We start from the raw sequence: 18,789 nt of genomic DNA, 5'->3' as shown, positions 1-18,789 counted from the left end.
TTTAGCCTGGAGTCTGCTCTGTGCTTTGAGAACATTTAAGGAGTATGGGCATGGTGGGATCTATAGGTAGGTGTGGAAGTCTCACTCTTCCAGCCAGCCTTTTCTCACGTGACTGAACACTGTGAAATCGTCTTTTCTTTGTGTCTTTTTGTATCTTTGATTTAATTCTACCAGTTCTCTGACGTCTAACTTATCTTGATCTTTCTGAACAGATCCTCTCTTCTCTGCTCCTTAATTGTATCCAACGTCAGCCCATACCAGCCAGATCAGACCTTGGCATGGTCATCCTTAGCTGAGTTTTGCTCTGTCTCGATTTTCTTGCTGCAACACACTCCATTTGAGGCCTTTTGTAACCTTTGTTCAATTCTGCTCATATGCGTAGTGGACTTGCATTCATACATAACGTGCTTCTTGAGCTATATCATTGTAAACGTAGGCGCTTGCCGCAATCTATCAACTATTTAGCATAAGCTAGCTTCACGATTTCTTTGCCTCTTGCAGTTACTTGCATCTGTACACGTTTAAACTAACTAAATATCTTCATCATGTATGTGGCATACATTTCTTCATTTTGAGCCCACAGAGTTACTTATCCATGGTATCTTCTCTATATTTCATATCTTTTATATGTGGGTCATTCTGATTTCTTATGACGTCACCATTCATCTTCCTTCATTGTCATCTTTGCTTCTTCAGGTATTTTATTCAAACAACCGTCATATTGTTTAGAATATAGGTATGGCTTTTTTAATGGATACCTTACTGTCCACGTTTTCTTAGATGTCGGTATATTAATAGGTGCTATTATAGTGATGGGTACTGGGCAGAGCCCATGTGCTGCTGCTCTGCTGATTTAACTGTTCTTCATACATCCCATACTTTGGTGTGAACTCAATAGGCAATGGGAGGGGGGCAACTGGAGTGGGGGCATTACTCAACACTTCACCAGTAACTACAGACCTACGTCTAACCTAAGCGACAAACTACTGGAGAACCATGTACGCAAAAATCCTACTCGACCAAATAGACATGAACGGAATACTCAACCATTCGCAAGTTGGCTTAAGACGCATGAGGGCAACAGAATCGGCACTACTATCCATATGGTATAACCTAAAAATAAATGCAGACATCCGCTCGCGATCTGCCCTCGTACCATTTGGACATATCCGCTGCATTCAGACCCTCAACACTAATTGAGAGGCTAGAGGAATGCGGAGTAAAAGACTCCATCCTAAAATGTCTAAAATATTTCCTCACCAACCGTAATAACCGATCTAGTGCCTTTTACCTCGAACACTAAGGTCTCCTGTGATGTGACACAAGGCTCTAGCATCTCCCTACTCCTCTTCAATATCTATATGTCCCCCTTAATGAAAATTATTCGAAACCAGACTGACAGCCTACAACTAGATGATGCCCAACTCATTGTCAAGATAGCCACAACCCAAGACCGAAACACCCTCAACTGCCTCACCGACCTGTATAGCTGGATAACCACCAACAACCTCAAACTAAACCTGACCAAATCAGAAATTGTAATTGGTTATTTATAACGCGCTTAATACCCAGAGTTACTAAGCGCGGACCTGGGGATCAAATCTGTGTTGCTCTGTGTCGTCTTGCTTCCAAGGCGAGCATGTTGCCCCTGAGCTATCCTCCTGAGAATAAGCATCTCACCCCCCAGAGGACAACACAACTGGCCGCCCTGGCATGGGAACCCAACTGGAAACATTGGCAGTGGTAAACAAATCTGGGAATACTCATTGATAACACTCTCACTGGAACCACAAGTCAACGCTATAGCAAAGAAATACTTTTACCTCATGAGATTACTTCGAGGGATCCACCCCAGCTCACCTTTCCACACAGAACCCTTACAATCATCTCCTTAGTATTATCAAGAATAGACTATGCAAACAGCCTCTACCTTAGAGTGCCAGAACCACTCACCAAAAAAGCTTCAGCACATCCAAAATGCTGCAGCTCGGATACTCTTGAGACTAAACTGAAGCGATCCCATCATCCCTGAGAAGACTACACTGGCTCCCAGTAATAAAATGCTTTAACTTCAAAGCCCTCTGCATCACCCACAAATCGCAGCATGGTCAAGGGAGCTGAATTCCTCCAGGTCAAGATTAACTGCTACCAACTAGGAGGAAACCTGAGATCAAACAATGACCTCCAAATCGGAATGAAACAATCCAAAAAAAGGAAATTCAGATGAACTTCATTCTCACGTCGTATTGTCAAATTGAGGAACACAATCCTGAAGGAGATGAGAACGACAGACCCCCTCCAGAATTTCAAAAGCTGGCTATCCAACTCACAATGATTATCATAAAATGGGGACTGCCAGTGACGCCAAACCAATGACAGTACACATTCTGGAATCCAACAATAAAATTAACAAAATAAACCAACTACTGCCTCCTCACCAGAATACCCCACACGATCAGCCTAATATCACAAAAACAAACCACCCACACATCTGCCGCAAGCGAACATCGAAACTAATGGACATTATCCTTCAGGACACAACCCAGTGCGCACAATCCGAAGCAGACTTGCACAAGACGTCAGTTCCTTCTGGCTCTACAACCACCAACAGAAAAGCACAACCTCTATCCTACTACCTCTTTCCTCACTAATCTACCCAACCCACTTTCTTAGAGCCATGTGAGTGCCTGGAGACCATGCAAGTGATAGAAGAGGGAAGGACTAACTACCGTCCTCTAGCATGTTGCATTTGATTTTGAGCTGTCTTGCCCTCTTCAGTCCACCTTAATCCCATGGCACATTTATGCAGTAAAATAAAGCAATTTAAATGTGATATTCTGGGCTTCTCATTCTGTTGATCTCCCTGCCATGAGACCCCTCTTGTCCTCCTCCCAGGTGCAACCTGGTTAAATATGCACTGTAGTCATGGTTGCTTGTCCTAATCGTCCTTTGTATATAGATGCCAAGTAACCCCATCCTCACTTCAGTGTGACAAGGAAGGACACTGGGGTCAGGTGCTTTGACATGAGCATCATTGATGACGCTTTCTAAATCCGTCCATAGAAATGAACAACCCCCTTTAGTGACCATGAACGTTTCCCATTCATGGCTCGACTGGTGGACGTATCCTTTTGTCACTAAAATAACTAGAGCCTCTAATTTGTATGAATTAAAGGCTACATTTGCAAGTGCTTTAACATTGGACCTCCAGGAAGACGGAGCACACCTCCTCACACTCCATGTAATAACTGTCTTCAGGGGAGAGTGATCAAAGAAAGTCCTACGCGGGTCACAAACTTCATCAAACGTATGATAATCTTAGTAGGAGCATCTCCTCTCCTACATGCTTTGCATGTAAAATCTAATTAAACATTGCATTAGAGTTAAGATTTGGCTCCTCCAGAAGAATTGATGGGTCTGTTGAATATAGTTGAAATTCCCTCCCCAGTGTCTGTGATACCAACAGTGGTCACTCCGTTTTTATATTATCAGGGGCAGGGCTCGAGCTCAGTGAATCTGGGTATCAGGAACACATTTTTGAATATGGATTGGTATTATCTGGAGCAGATTTCTGGTCGAGTGTGTACTGTCAGCAAGGCTTCTGTAAATTAGTGGATTTTATCAGGAGCAGAGCTCTTGGTGAGTCTGGGGACTGTAAGGAGAGCATAGCTTGTATGGAGAATGGGTAGTAGCTGAAGAAGAGCGCGGATGGGGTGTGAAATCTCAGCCCCAGCTAGGTCTGAGCATGAAAATTACTACAGGCACATTACAAAAAGAGGCTCTGTCCTGTCCGCAGAGTTTAACTGTATGAATGATTTATTTTTTAATTTTTTTATAGGGATGCAGAACTCAACTTTGAGTGGGCTTTATTTTTTTTAAATGGAGTTGTGCATATTCAAAGCAAAGCTCTAAATATATGTATTGGGCACAGATTTCTTCATGTATATATCTGCCCTTAGTATTATCAGGATCAAATCTCTCACTTTAGCAATGATCATGAGCAGTGTTGGAGGCTCTAGGGCATTTCATAAAGTCTTTGCGTATTGTATTGGACAGTTTTGAAAAATGTAAGTACGAAACTACCTACAAAGCACAGTATCCTTTTTATGTATCCACATTCATTTTAGTGTTTAAATGTTTCTAAGGAACTGTACGAGTAAGAACAAATCCTTTACCACCGTAGAGGTAGCCCTGCACCTGGTTGTTTGTACTGAAAGTGGGTGCAATTTATTTAATTCCTCAGTCCTGCATTTTTATTCAGCTCGTCTTTCAGCCACATCGCATATAATAAAGCAGTTCATAAAATACCCTATACAAATTAATACATTCCAGAAAATGTAAAAAGTTTAGTGACTTTAATAATGTGCTGAAAATAACACGACTGCCCCGGAAACCAAAATCCGCCATTGGTCTCAGTAAATTTTAATTAATTTTGTAATGCGCCAAAGGGGGTCCACCAAGGTATCCCTGCTATCTAGCAGTGGTTTTAGCAGCTAAACAATATTGATGACCTAAAGTACTTTTTAGATACTGATCCATCTGAGACTCCCAACACCACTTTCTATGGACCGGTCTCAAACTAAGGTCAAAACCGACTTTTCAATTCAGTTTTTCCCAAAAATCACTGAAGCGAAGATGTATAGCGCATATTTTTTTAGCATTTAAAAAAAAAATGTTGGGCCATGCAGTGAAATTGCTTCCACTTGATTCAGTAAGTCGAGGGCATGCCTGTTTTGCTGTTTTTATGCAAATGGAGATACACCCATGAACGCTTGGAGACCGCCCATTGTGTGGTAGCAGTGCGCAGCACAAGTCCACATAACGTAATACACCAGGGCCCATTCAAATACAAGTTTAATTGCAATAATGAAATCTATTTCTTCCAGATGCAATAGGATTCTAGGCGTGCTCTTGTGGATTTTTTTTTTGTTAGTAAAGCATTCTGGGGTCACACCCCTTTTTGCTGTGCTGGATGTCCCCCATAGTTCTGGTCCATGAATAGTCCCTTGCCTTGGTTGTGCTTTTACATGCTTCTAGGATGAGTGATGCACCCTTATTTTAAAATTGTGGAAAATATATGGACCACTGCTGTATACCTGCTTTGTTGAACCTTACTCTTCTCAAGTTGCGTATCGCAGGTCCGGTCATTACTTAACTTTATGCATAGATAGTCTCATGAATCTGTCTCTACAATATGGGGACTTTCACTATCTATCTGGGGTGTTCTGTTGCTTCTGTTTCTCGTGGTGTCAGACCACAGATTTTGTCTGCAAAATTAATTAAATTTATAAATCGGCCTCCTAATCCCCATGGGCGATTTTGGCACCAAGTGGTGTCATCTGCAAACCGAGTTCTAATTTTGTCTGACCTTAAATTTGAGGGGCGTCAGCAGAAGTGGTGGAAACTGGATATGCCAATTCAGCCCGCCTACCTTCCCTGAAACCTCTTGTAATGAGTCGGGGGCATCATCTAGCTGTTGAGCGATTCTTGACCTTCCCTTTCCCATGGGCGAGACAACACTCTATTGGATCCTTTGGGCTATACAGCCCTTAGAGAGCATTCATTTTGCACCCAGCCCAATTCCCCCAACACGCATTGATCTTTGCGATTGTACTGTCATTATTGCGCTCATACTTGCATTTCTGCCCATTACTCCTTTTAAATCCCCCACAAGGTATTTCAGTGTTGGAGAATTGGAGGACTGTACTTAGCAAGGACATCCCTGTTCCTGGTCAACTGAAGCAGTTGCTTTTCCGAGAGGATCGGGTTGGGACGGCCACTCGAGCCATGTTTCATGAACTAGGGATCGGACCAGAACAATATTTGCAGGGATCATGTAAGCATGTTAATGTCAGGCTATTTAGATATAATCCACTTGTTTTTGGTGCTTGAAATTTACGTTTTATCCATGAATGCCATACACTGAAGTGTGCACTTCTGGCCAATGTGTTCTATAATCTAAGCATATAGCGATGTGACATTGTGGTAGAAAGCAGCCATACATATTTTTGAAATGTTTGTGTGCGGTATATATATATATTTTTTTTTTGTATGAACATTACGTGCAATAGTGTCTCGCTTCAGAGCGCTTGCAATGAACAAAAATGGAGAGCCATTTCAAATGCATATTATGAGAGTTCTGGTATACAAAGGAAAAACTGAGGAGTATAAAAACATTACATTCATCCAGTTTTCCTGTAGGTGCTGGGTTAAAACTAAAACTGTGCTTGATGCAGCCAAGAACTTTTTTTAGGGGAGGGAACACGTTCGTTTGTTAACTCTGGGCTTTAAATAGTCGGGGGCTCTGTTCAGAAGGGCAGAGCACTGCACCATGCATTAATGTTCAATCAGGCAAATCTTTCACATGCATTAGACTGGTTCAGCGATCTGTTATCAAGTAATTTAGCAAAAATTAGAAGAATAGTCTGAATAGAAGTGTCGGTCGTTTTTCTCCTCGCCCACTGCTTTTTGACATCTGATTGAATGATTACTTCTGTTCTTCTTCTGTTAATCAGAACTTCTTCAGCACAATTTAGATTTTACAGATGGTACTTTACAATGCAAAATTACGTGGACCTCTTATTTTAAGACGTTATCCGAACAATGCATTCCTCGTAACATGGTTTTGTAAATGCCGATTGGTTGCCCTTAGCCCTTAAACCTTGAGTCCGTGTTTCCACTGCCTAAAGGCCCCATGCCTCTGTTCATACCTGTTGGGTTGAATTGATATTTTATTTCTATCGCGCTCGTTACACAAGTGTTTCAGAGCGCCACAAGGGAGGGGAACAGGGAGAACAAAACGATCTTACTATGCCCAGTGACATTGAGAACGCGCAAGAGCATGGGAAAGGGGAGAAGTGCAAGGAAGGGGGCGAGGGGTGGAAAGTGCGACACAGAGGAGAAACAGATTAATAATAATAGTAAATAAATAATAAAGGCAATAAACTGTGGTAGTACAGCCAGTAAGTGGCCAGTGCTGGATTTAGCAGACAGGGTATGAAAGAAAAGAAAGGGGTGCGGGGACTGTATGGGTACAGAAGACCCCAGTGCAAGGGGTTGCCCGGAGGCAGTGCAGGGGTGCGGCAGGGTGAGCAGGTACCTGGGCCTGGAGCACAGAGGGTGGCCGGTGCACAGTGCAGCGAGAGAAACCGACCAGCAGGGGAGAAGGGGGGGGGAGGGGGCGAAAGCAGAAGCAAAGAGGAAGGTCTTGCGGTGCTTCCGGAACCAGAGATGATTCTCCTCAAGTTTCAGAATGGTAGGGAGGCTATCCCAAAGGGAGGCCCCTCTACCCCCAGCTCGTTTCTTAGAAAAACAACTGACCCTGAGGGAGTTAGAGGAACGAAGAGCTCGAGAGGGAAGGTATTTACGGAGGGATAGTTGAAGGTATTTTGGACCCAAGCACCAGAAAGCCTTGTGGACAATGCAGAGGGTTAAATTCACCAGTCTGTTACATGGCCCTCGCTTTTCGAGTTTTGGTAAATTGTTGACTTAGAACCTACTAGGGTTCTGGTTGAAAGCCATTCCCATTTCATAGGTGCTTGTACTGTCTGTTATGGGATGGGGAGCAAGTGCAACATTTCCAAATGTGACTATTTTCATTCAGAGCTGAGTAAGTGTAAGTTAATTGTGGCCTGGGCATTCCTTCTTTGTGAATCAGGGTTTTTCTCTTTGCTGAATTCTAACCACGTTTTTGTCTTCCACCACAGAAATTGATAGATTCAAAAACGGTATCGCTGCTGGATATCTACAAAGAATGGTCGAAGTAAGTGTAACACATTATTAGCTAAACATTCAGACATGCTAAGAGAGAGCAGAAGTGGGTTGACAGATTTTGGAACAATTAGACATGGGCAACATTGATGTGGTTGTCCTCCATTACCTTTGCCTTTTAAAAAGTGTTAAGCTAACTGTATTATTTGAATACAAAAGGGGATTTTAATCGTTTTGTCTTGCTTTCGGTGTTTGTCATGGCGTTAGGAATGTAAAGCATGCTTCACAACAACATTCCAAGTCTTGTATTGAATCTAATGTTCAAAATACATTAATTTGCATAATTGTGGTCAAATGTACAGTTGCTTACTATTCATCCTACACACCGTTTTCCTGGTTCATTAGTCCAAATCTAAGAATCTGCTTTCAGAATGCAGGGTTTACTGCACTATCATTGAGAAGTTGATAAATGGAACACATCACTAATGCTCTTTTAATTCTGGTATGGTTTGTTTGGAGCTAGAATTTTAAATCTAGATCTGCATTCGATCGAGCAGTTCCGACGAATACATCTGGATGTTTCCACCCCAGATTTCTATAGTCTGTGGCCCAAATTGGGCCCGGATAGCTAGGGTTGTATACTTGTCCCCTGGGAGAAATAAAGGCAGACACCGCGGTGTATTGAGCAATTTTGATTTAATGTTTGTGTAGTGTTTCAGTGTGAACTAAAAGGACTTGCCTGGACTGTATCATCCAGCCCAACATGGAACTGGATGAAATGTAGAAAACGGAAAAAGGAACCACATATCGAGCTCCATACCCCAGGAGTGGGCTGGGCAAGGGAGCGAATGTTGAAATATAATGGTGGGGGGAAAAGTCTGTGGCCCCAGAGAGCTTCTCTGTGGGGTCCGTGGCCACAAGTAACGCATCTTACCCCACTCGCCTAACCAAAACCAGGCTGTGTATGATGGCCTGGCATTTTCTGCAGGCCTGCTCTACAAGCCGAGAGCAACCGGGGCACCCACAGGGCCACGCGTGCTGTTGGCCCACCCATGGGCAAGGTTGCACAGGCTCAACCTGCAATATCCGAGACTGTGTGTGGGGCAGTCCGTGGAGCAGTCGCCCAGCCCGGGCCATGTGTGATGAGTGGCCTGAACAAGGTAGCCCAACTGGGGCAGGCCTCTGTTGGCCTGCCCCAGTGCTGGGAGACTGCAGGCCCTGAAGTACTCCGGGCTGCGTATACCACATGTGGCCTGAGAGGTGAAGTGAAGGAGGAGGCGGACGAAGTCTGCCCTGCCATGTCCGGCAGGGCGGTGTGTAAAAGTCCAGGATGTGGCAGTGAGGCTGACGGCCCCCCAGGACGTGTAGGGGGGGGGAAGCATTTATGAAAATACATATTGCACAGACCACACTCGATAGTGATTTGGTGTCCTCACATGCTGAATGGGGCCCCCAGAAGAAACCTGTCTTGATATTGGGCAAAATCTTCCTCGGGGCCAGCCCTTTGAGAGCAAAAATACCCAATTCAGCCCAAAATACAGGTTCTATTGTGCTGAGCAGTGATCTCATGCTAGTGACAAATGACACCCTCAAAGCTTTAGCATATTTATTCTAAGCAGTGAATTTCATATACATTTGGGATTCAAGTTAGAGAATATTACAAAGCATAAAACAAAGAGCAATGCAAAATATAGTGAAACATGGGACTTAGATAAACATAGAGAAACATAGAGAAATATAGAGAAACATAGAGAAACACAGTCTTACGTCCCTTAATCAGCCCTGGGAGACCTGGGTTTTTCATAAGCTAGCTGTAAAACAAGCCCCGCTCATAGAAAAACAAGGCTGGAGGACACCGTGAGAGCCAATTCCGGGCACCTGACTGTACACGAATCAAGTCCACAGGCGATCTCCCCCTGATCCATGTGTGCATGGATATTTTATAATCTCTTGCTGTCAGTCACCATGACGCACAGTTCCAGAACTTTCCCTGTGCAACTGGCTCATGGAAAAAACCCAGCTCTCTCTGAGATGCTCCCTGCTCGCTCCTACCCCCTCCCTTGGTTCCCATCTGCGCTGGCTGAGGAATGTCTTATCAGTACCTTCCCAGAGAAAAGGAAGATTAGAGTGGGGCCAGGGCTACCGTTAGTGAGGCTGAATATTCTAAGGGAAGCAGGGATGTATTAACCCCATCTGCAAGCTCTAAAAGGCTTGCACTCATAGCTTAGTGTTTATAGCGCTTAAGACTGGCTATCTAAGCGCTATATAGGTGCCATGATGTTCCAAACACTCCAAAAACCTATTAGCTACATAGCTGGGGGCCCTCCCTGCCTGTCTATCAACAATGCTTAATTTGACCTATTTCATACTAGGCCTGCATATCCCTTGTAGCTCACTACTGCATAATGGAAGTGCTACAACAGACTACTGTCAGCATTTTTAGCACATACTTTGAATACACTATTGGCTTTCAGCGGCTAATGCTGTCATCTAAAGCCCTGATTGGCAAGGTTGCAATTTCGTGTATCACTACATTCCACCCCTATTCAACGTTTGTGCGACAAATGCTGACTAATACCTATCAATATAGTATTTAGTGCAGTGATAAAGACCTTGGGGCTTTGCAAGAGGTTTAAGCAAACTATCTTATAGCGGTTAGTTAGCGTGGCATGCAAGGTAAAACACTACCTAAACAAAAATGTACACAAAGTGAACAGTGACATATACCCTTGCCAAAACCTGGCCTACACCAAAAATACCTACACCAAGTGAACATGGACATTTACTCTAGCCAAAACATGGCCTACACAAAAATACCTAAATCAATTTTGTATAACTGATTGTCAGTTAAAAAGCAGCATGCAGTTAAAATGTCAAGGCAATCCAGTGTAGTCTAATCTACAATGCACTATTGCATTTATGTATGGTTACCAATTCTAAAACCTGGCAGCCTTTCACCCTAAGGGCCTACCCTCCCCCTGATCCCAGGGCATTCAAGCGTGACTATGGGCTGTGTGACTAGACACTTCCCCCAGGTAGGTGGAACCCAACCAGAAACCATCTAATTTCGTGAACAAGGTGAACCCATGGGCACCAGGTTGTCTAAATAAAAACAATTCTACTAATTTACATCAAAGCATGGCATGTGTTATTCATGCAATCAAAAGCAAGCAATTCAATCCATATGTATGCTGGTAACTGTAGCTCTGCGTGCCAGTGTGTGGAGGATGGTTGCCCCCACCCAGTAAAAAGCCAACACCTGCTGATTTAACAATGTTTGCCATACAATGCATTGTGTGTATTTAGCAGTCTTGTTGACCTGCCCTATGGCAGACAAAAATGTCTTCATGTCTAAAATTCTGTCATCTTCAATTGGCTGTCAATACTTGTAGCAGTCCTGGGCATATCAATGGGCCCCACTAGGCCAGAAGTTCTATAGCAGAGCTGGCATCAGAACCCATAGTGGCTAGCTTATTGTGCACAGTTTCTATGTCACAAGCATATAAAGCTCCTGTTACTCCCCGCTGCTCCTGCAATTAATGAATCTAGCTCCCTAGCTACGCGCACTCTAGTGATGGGCCATAGAAATGGACTCCATTTGTAGCAGCTTGGTAGTACTAAGGAAACATTGCCTTATGATAAATCTATGTCTAAGTGTAGCACTGTAATAATGAAGGTGTGCATTACCAGTCTACCTATTGTGACTTGGAGAATACTCTTCTTCAAGTGGGATATTTACCATATACAATATTAACTTTAGCCACAAACACCATACTACTATCCGGCAGTGGCTGTTTCATCACACCATGGAAAAAATTCATTTAGTCAAGTTATAGTTCATAAGATCTTGGCGAGAACACTCGCTGCAGTTCTTGGTCAGAAAAACATCACATTAGACAAATTAAACAAATGGTATCCATTCAGTGACAAAAGATGCCTGACAATGTGCCAGGCCAGTACACTAGCAATTCCATGTGGATACTCATTTGTAGCGCTTTTCCAAAGAATTATTCCAAATGTGTACAATCAAAAGGTGACTCTTTGCATTAGTGTGCTGGAGACAGCTGTCCCCACAAAAACATGAAACTGGTTGGTTTAACAAAAAACCGTGTCACACTCTGTGTCATAAAATCAAACATCAAGTCAGTCATGGTTTCATTTACCTGCCTTAAGCTGGCTGTAAAAGTATCCAGTGTTTCAAAGATTACCATTTCAAATTATAGCTCATACACTTGGCAGCATTACTTCAATTAAGAATCTTAACCTACGCACAGGTGACTTTGATGTGCGCACTCATCTTATCTCAAAATAAATTACGCTCCTGCTTGCATAATTCTGCTGCCCCAACAGTTCATAAATCATTCTCCTGCCTACGTGCAATGTAGAATATTTTTTTTTTTCCAAAAACAAAACATCTCTGGTTAAAGCCATTCAGTTGGAAGAGTAAAACCATTTGGTTTTTTCAGATTCATCTCAACAGTGCATTTAAAAACCATTTTTCAATGTGTTAGCATTCTATTGCTGTGTCACACAGCTGTATGTGGTGCCTGATGTTACAGTCCACAATTCATTGTCCATAGTCCTTTAAACAAGAAAGGGCAAAACATGTCATTTAAATGTGTAGCATCAAATACTTGATAATTAGCCAAGTCTGCATCGTGCCAGTTCAGCAAAAGTTATTACTCTGTTGGACACTTTTCGCAGGTTACAGCATTGAGTGCGGAGCAGGGCACGTTAAAGTTGAAATAGCATGTCGCAGTGGCTCGCTTTCTCTGAGAATGCGTCTGACCCTTCTTTGATCAGTGTCACCCACAAACTGCATATTCACTCTCTGATATTGTAAAATGTCGTGCTTTGTCTAGGCAAAATACAAACAGAAATGTTAGGATTTCATCAAAAGTTCAATATCAGCGTTATCCACCCCTTCCCATAATACCACCCCCATCTTCAAAAAGTCTCATCAGGTAACTACACACTTTGTCATAGCTACTGCAATTATTTATCACCTTTCTGCATGTTTCTGGGGGCTTATTTACACTCAACCATACGGGGTGTAACTGCCTAATCACAAACTCATTTGTGCAATGCAATCATAGCTGGTCAATGGTACCTCAGACTGATCTGTGCTTTTACAAAGCCATATAGTAAGTACCCAGGTCGCACAATGCTTTTCTTTTTTCACCAAAGCGATCACCAATGCCAGGCGCCAACTTGCTTCCAGTGTCCCATGATCTTGGTTTAGGTTGCCCTGCTGGCATCACTCCATTTTTCAAAGGTAAAGTCTTTCAGTCCAATACCGCTTGCAGTTGTACAGGCAGCTTTGTTTATTTATCTTTCTTTTCTTAGCAGTGTCTTTTCAAGCCTATGGTTTTTTCACTTGTCATTTTTTCAAAGGGCGTTTGCTGTTTTTGAACCACCCCTTTGAGTGCGATAGTCTAAGCCAGTTTCTTTTGTTGCTTCAACAAATCATTCATTCTTGCACTAAGCCGTGTGGCTTCTGGATCATGGCTAATGTGCAGTGTTCATGTTGTACTTCAAAGCCCCGCTCTGCATGTTGTCTCTTGCAAAACGGCTAAGCACTTTTGTCAGTTTTGCTTCCATCTGGAATGCCATAATGTCTTTGTCAGTTACTCCATCCCCTGGCAATGTAGCTTGCAGTTTGCCAGATGTGTATTTTCTCTTCTCAAAGCGCCTAGAGGTTTCTTCTCCAGTGCACAGCGCTTTACTTCAGTTCACATCACATGGAGCATTGGAATGCAGCTTGCACAGCAATAGCGCTTTACTTCACTTCACATCACATCACATGGGAATGCGGTTTGCACAGTAATGTCTGTTGGAATGGGCAGCTGTCTTTTCTTGGCCCATTCACAGATGCATAGGTAAATGTTCAGATGTGATGTGCCCGTCTGCCATCCTGCATGAAGCCTTTGCTCCGTACCACAGTTTACTGGGCAAATTCTTTACTTTTTGAACAGCTCTCTGTTTTTGCTCCCCCTTCCTCAGGAATGCAGGCATGTTTATCTTTCGTGTGCACCTGGCAGCGCCATTAGCACGCAGCTTATCTCTTTTGCCTATAACTCTTATACTGTGGCGGCTTCACTCGTTTTAGACAGTTCATCCAGATTACCTCTTTCTTGTACTGTTTCTGCTTTTGTTTGCCTTCACGCACCTCGCCCAAGACAGCTTCAAGGCACAAGCTCTGCACACACAGCAAGACTCTTGTTTTCAAAAGCGGCACTTTTCTTGTAATGTGCGATCTTTCAAGAGAACTCGCAACCCATTAAATCTTTGTGCTATCTTATCACACACAGATGTTTCATTCTGTTGTACCATTGCCAAACTATAACCACTCAGTTCAGTGCATTTAAAAAATAAAAAATGCCATATTTAGTGCAGCTCCCTGCACGTTTTTTTTTTCTGCAAGAACAACCCACACTCTATTGCTTGTGGGCTGTTTAATGTGTCAACAACATTTTTCCCCATGTATCACAGTCAACAGGACACTATTTCCAAATCATACATCACTTATAAGGCAACAGCACAAATCCATGGCATAGCATGGGGACAGTCAAAAATACTCCAGGGGCAATTTAGAAAAATATAAATTGTTTTTCCCCCCAACCATTGCAAACTGATTCTGCAATTTCAAATCAGTACACAAAAATCGAAAATCCAAATAACATTCACTCACTTTCCTTTTAAGTGAGTCTCTCACCCAATATAAGCATGGCACAGCCTAAAATGCAATATAACCATTTTAGTGTGTTTCCTTTAAACAGAATTTGCCACCATTAGCACATGGAATTTTACAGTTGCCAAAAGAAAGAAAAAACTCTTTAGGCTCTCAGCACAGATGTTACTCATTCTCCTAAGCATGGCTCATTCCCCTTCCTCATTATTCAGGAATGCCAACCCTTCAAAAGCATATATCAAAAAAGCGAACCTTCGCCTCCGAACATTACAGCCCCCACTCGCTAGCACACTGGGGCTGAGTCAATGGTTAAATCACTATTCACAATTTGCATGTCAAATCCCTGCAATTATTTTTTTTCCTGCCCTCATGACAGAATAGAGATGAGAACTCCGTCTCATTATGCATTCCAAATTACAACTTTAAACTTGGGAAACCACATGATAAAATTCTTTTTCTAATTGAGCATACATCTTTCTTAACCATTCATCGGAGTGCTTTAAACAAAGCCATTTCCCGCTCGTTTATTGCCTTGTACTCCCTGGCACCAATCCCATGCAATAAGTCAGTCACGACTGATTTACTGAAGGGAGTCTTAACCACACAAGCTATCGGCCACGGCAAGCCGACACAACATTGCTGCCTTTTGAAGTCTCAGAGCTGCAGTGAGACCATCAAGGAAATGCGACAGCCTGCTCCCCACTCTACACTGTGTTCTCTCACACCATTTGTCATGTCAGCATGGCACTGCTCTTCACAAATCCCACAAAGCTACCACCAAATGTCTTGATTGGGCAAAATCTTCCTCGGGGCCAGCCCTTTGAGAGCAAAAATACCCAATTCAGCCCAAAATACAGGTTCTATTGTGCTGAGCAGTGATCTCATGCTAGTGACAAATGACACCCTCAAAGCTTTAGCATATTTATTCTAAGCAGTGAATTTCATATACATTTGGGATTCAAGTTAGAGAATATTACAAAGCATAAAACAAAGAGCAATGCAAAATATAGTGAAACATGGGACTTAGATAAACATAGAGAAACATAGAGAAATATAGAGAAACATAGAGAAACACAGTCTTACGTCCCTTAATCAGCCCTGGGAGACCTGGGTTTTTCATAAACTAGCTGTAAAACAAGCCCCGCTCATAGAAAAACAAGGCTGGAGGACACCGTGAGAGCCAATTCCGGGCACCTGACTGTACACGAATCAAGTCCACAGGCGATCTCCCCCTGATCCATGTGTGCATGGATATTTTATAATCTCTTGCTGTCAGTCACCATGACGCACAGTTCCAGAACTTTCCCTGTGCAACTGGCTCATGGAAAAAACCCAGCTCTCTCTGAGATGCTCCCTGCTCGCTCCTACCCCCTCCCTTGGTTCCCATCTGCGCTGGCTGAGGAATGTCTTATCAGTACCTTCCCAGAGAAAAGGAAGATTAGAGTGGGGCCAGGGCTACCGTTAGTGAGGCTGAATATTCTAAGGGAAGCAGGGATGTATTAACCCCATCTGCAAGCTCTAAAAGGCTTGCACTCATAGCTTAGTGTTTATAGCGCTTAAGACTGGCTATCTAAGCGCTATATAGGTGCCATGATGTTCCAAACACTCCAAAAACCTATTAGCTACATAGCTGGGGGCCCTCCCTGCCTGTCTATCAACAATGCTTAATTTGACCTATTTCATACTAGGCCTGCATATCCCTTGTAGCTCACTACTGCATAATGGAAGTGCTACAACAGACTACTGTCAGCATTTTTAGCACATACTTTGAATACACTATTGGCTTTCAGCGGCTAATGCTGTCATCTAAAGCCCTGATTGGCAAGGTTGCAATTTCGTGTATCACTACAAAACCACAGGCACGGGTTCCAAGGCGTGCATGTGGTGGAGGTGGCACCACCAATGAAGAGCTAGAACTGAAGCCGGTCAGACCCATAGTCCAGCCTGGACCCATCCACCAAGAACAGGACAGCACGTGTGTGTGTGTGTGTGTGTGTATATATATATATATATATATATATATATATATATATATTTTAAATGGGGGGATTAGAGTTGGGTAGAAGTTTAGCTAATGTAGAGGGAATGGATAGGAAGGTGTTATGTACCCTGGCTTGAGAGGAAAAGTGGCTTCCTGCCAAAGGCCACCTAAGGATGGAACCACATGCTGATGCCATATCCTGACTTTCTCCACAGTGGGTGGTGTCTGGTAGGAAACACGGGTCTGTTCCATCAGGCCCACAGTAAGGGTCTAAGGTAGACCTCTAAAAGGGTTTCGGCTGATAGCAAGATCCTTGGAGGCAAATAACGCCAAAAATAAATAACAAAGGGATCCCCATTGGGATCCCTAAGAAATCCACCTTGGTGCCCTATTGAAGAAAGAAGTTAAGGACTCTGGGCGTAGCCCATCGCCTGTTTTTAACATCAATTTCATTTGCAGGTTACATAGCACCCTATTCTGTTGGTCTGAAGTTTGGGGGGTCACTGGTTCCTGTGGATATTGTCCCTGGCCTGGAGTGAGGGACGTGCACAACCTTGACCAGGGCCGAAAAACCTTGGCGCTGCAGTTGTATTTTTCCATCTTTCCTCAGACCAAGTATGTTTACTTCCTACGTTTTGAGTCCAAGCCCTGTCATTCCTTCATACAGTACTTGGAGCCGTCATGTGCCCTTTGCTGTGATAATGGAGGGATGTTCATGGATATTTATACCGTGCACTATCACCGCCGGAGTGGTCCTCTGGCGGCTCTGAAAAAGGGAAGGAGGGGGGTGAGTTAGTGGGAGTAGGGTGGAAAAGCGCAAGAGAGCAGTGATGTGCTGTTGGCAGCCTCAGTCCGGTGGGTCTGTTGACTGGGCTTGGGGTGTTTTACGGTCGGTAGTCATTGTGTGCTGTTGTGCGATGTGTCGTTTTAGTTGTTGAAGTGAAGTTTGTGCGGATTGCTGTGCTGTAGGTTTGTGGTTGTTTGGTTAGAGTGGTGTATGCAGAGGGGTGAAATTGTTAGTGGATCGGTTAAATTGGCATTGCTGTCTTTGCAATTATGTCTAGGTGTGATGCTTGCTATCATTCACTATTCCATCCGAGTATGGCGCTTGTTAATCTTCATTATCCTATATAGATGCAACGCAGGCTGAAGTTTTCATCTAAGTGTGACACATGCTGTCATTCACACTTCAAGCTGGGTGTGACGCAGGCTAAAGTTGAGAATTCCGTTCAAGTGTGGTGTATGCAAACATTGACATTTCCCTCTCAATGTGATGCTGGCCAATCTTCACAGTTCTCTCTGTGTGGCATTAGTCAACATGGGCAAGTAAGTGTTATGAAATGCAACATTAACAGTCCGGCCATGTATAGATTTGGGTTGGTGGTCACAAATATCTCTAACTATGCATGGTATAATTCTGTCGCAGTCTACGTTAACAAAAGGTAAGGAAGAGTGGCAGGGGCTTTCTGGAGTAGAGTAATTGCTCTACACCCCACCCATGCCACACTTAGTTTTGTTGGTGTCTGTTGACTTCATTGGCTTCCCCTGCAGACACGTCTTGGAGCCGCCAATGTAGGAGCCGCCCTTTGCTCCGGGGCCCTTGGCTGCAGGGGCCTGCCCAGGTCAAGGAGGAGTTGGCCAAACAAGGCCAGGGGGAGGCAAGCTCTGGTGCAGCCTGGAAGCCCGCGAGGCCTGCCGTCACCATGATTGTTCCAAAGGGGGCCGGGGGGGGGGGGGTCAGAGTGCGCCCGCTCATCTGTTGCCAAGCTAGAAATGGCACAAGGAGCGGGCATGCATCAATATCCACATTAAAAGCAGTGGAGATACCCAAGTATCTGGCCCAGGAGGGTTGGGGCCTCACCCACACTTACCTGAGCATGACTGGATGTTAAAGGCGGTCAGGAGCTGGGACGCCGACTAGGTTCGCCGGCTGCATTAAGCAGCAGCCAATCGCACCACGGGGGACGACTGGGAGGCGGGGATGAGGGAGGAGAGGGGAAGCAGGGACACAGGGTGAGCAACGCTGCGGGCAGGGCCTGGGGGCCCCCAAAGATTAAACCATGCCCAAGTATCATGGCCCAGGAGGGTCGGGGCCTCGACCACACTTAGCCCGGATGTTAAAAACCGGGTGGATCTCCACAACTTGCATTGGCTGAAATCAGTGCAATCATTGGACATCTGCACATGGGGAAAACCTGGAGAGGGGGTCCACATCGATCATACATATGTATCTAAAGAACTTTTGGCCCTGAATCCAGCATAGTAAACAGTGATCACAACTTACTCGTGAGTACATGGAAATCGTCCCCTTACACAAAACAAGTGATGTCCGCCAAAATCGAACTTAGCGGAAAGGGAGTGTGACTTAAATTAACAGAAGGAGCAATTCTATCCCTTAAATCAAGAT

The 18,789-nt window shown here is 43.9% G+C and overlaps 1 protein-coding gene across 4 annotated transcripts in view; it reads left to right on the top strand.

The window, feature by feature from the left end:
- Positions 1–18,789, top strand: part of TCOF1 (treacle ribosome biogenesis factor 1) — a 926,286-nt gene that overhangs the window by 39,649 nt on the left and 867,848 nt on the right. For all 4 annotated transcript variants that reach the window (XM_069654046.1, XM_069654045.1, XM_069654047.1 and 1 more), the window contains exon 2: positions 7,707–7,762. In XM_069654046.1, the coding sequence (XP_069510147.1) occupies positions 7,707–7,762 (56 nt within the window). The remainder of the gene's footprint in view (positions 1–7,706; positions 7,763–18,789) is intronic.

The sequence above is a fragment of the Ambystoma mexicanum genome, chromosome 3q (assembly GCF_040938575.1).
Source record: "Ambystoma mexicanum isolate Mex_15411 chromosome 3q, UKY_AmexF1_1, whole genome shotgun sequence".
Lineage (NCBI taxonomy): Eukaryota > Metazoa > Chordata > Amphibia > Caudata > Ambystomatidae > Ambystoma > Ambystoma mexicanum.
The sequence above is the reverse complement of the archived record's forward strand: the minus strand, read 5'-3'. Positions and strand labels throughout refer to the sequence as shown.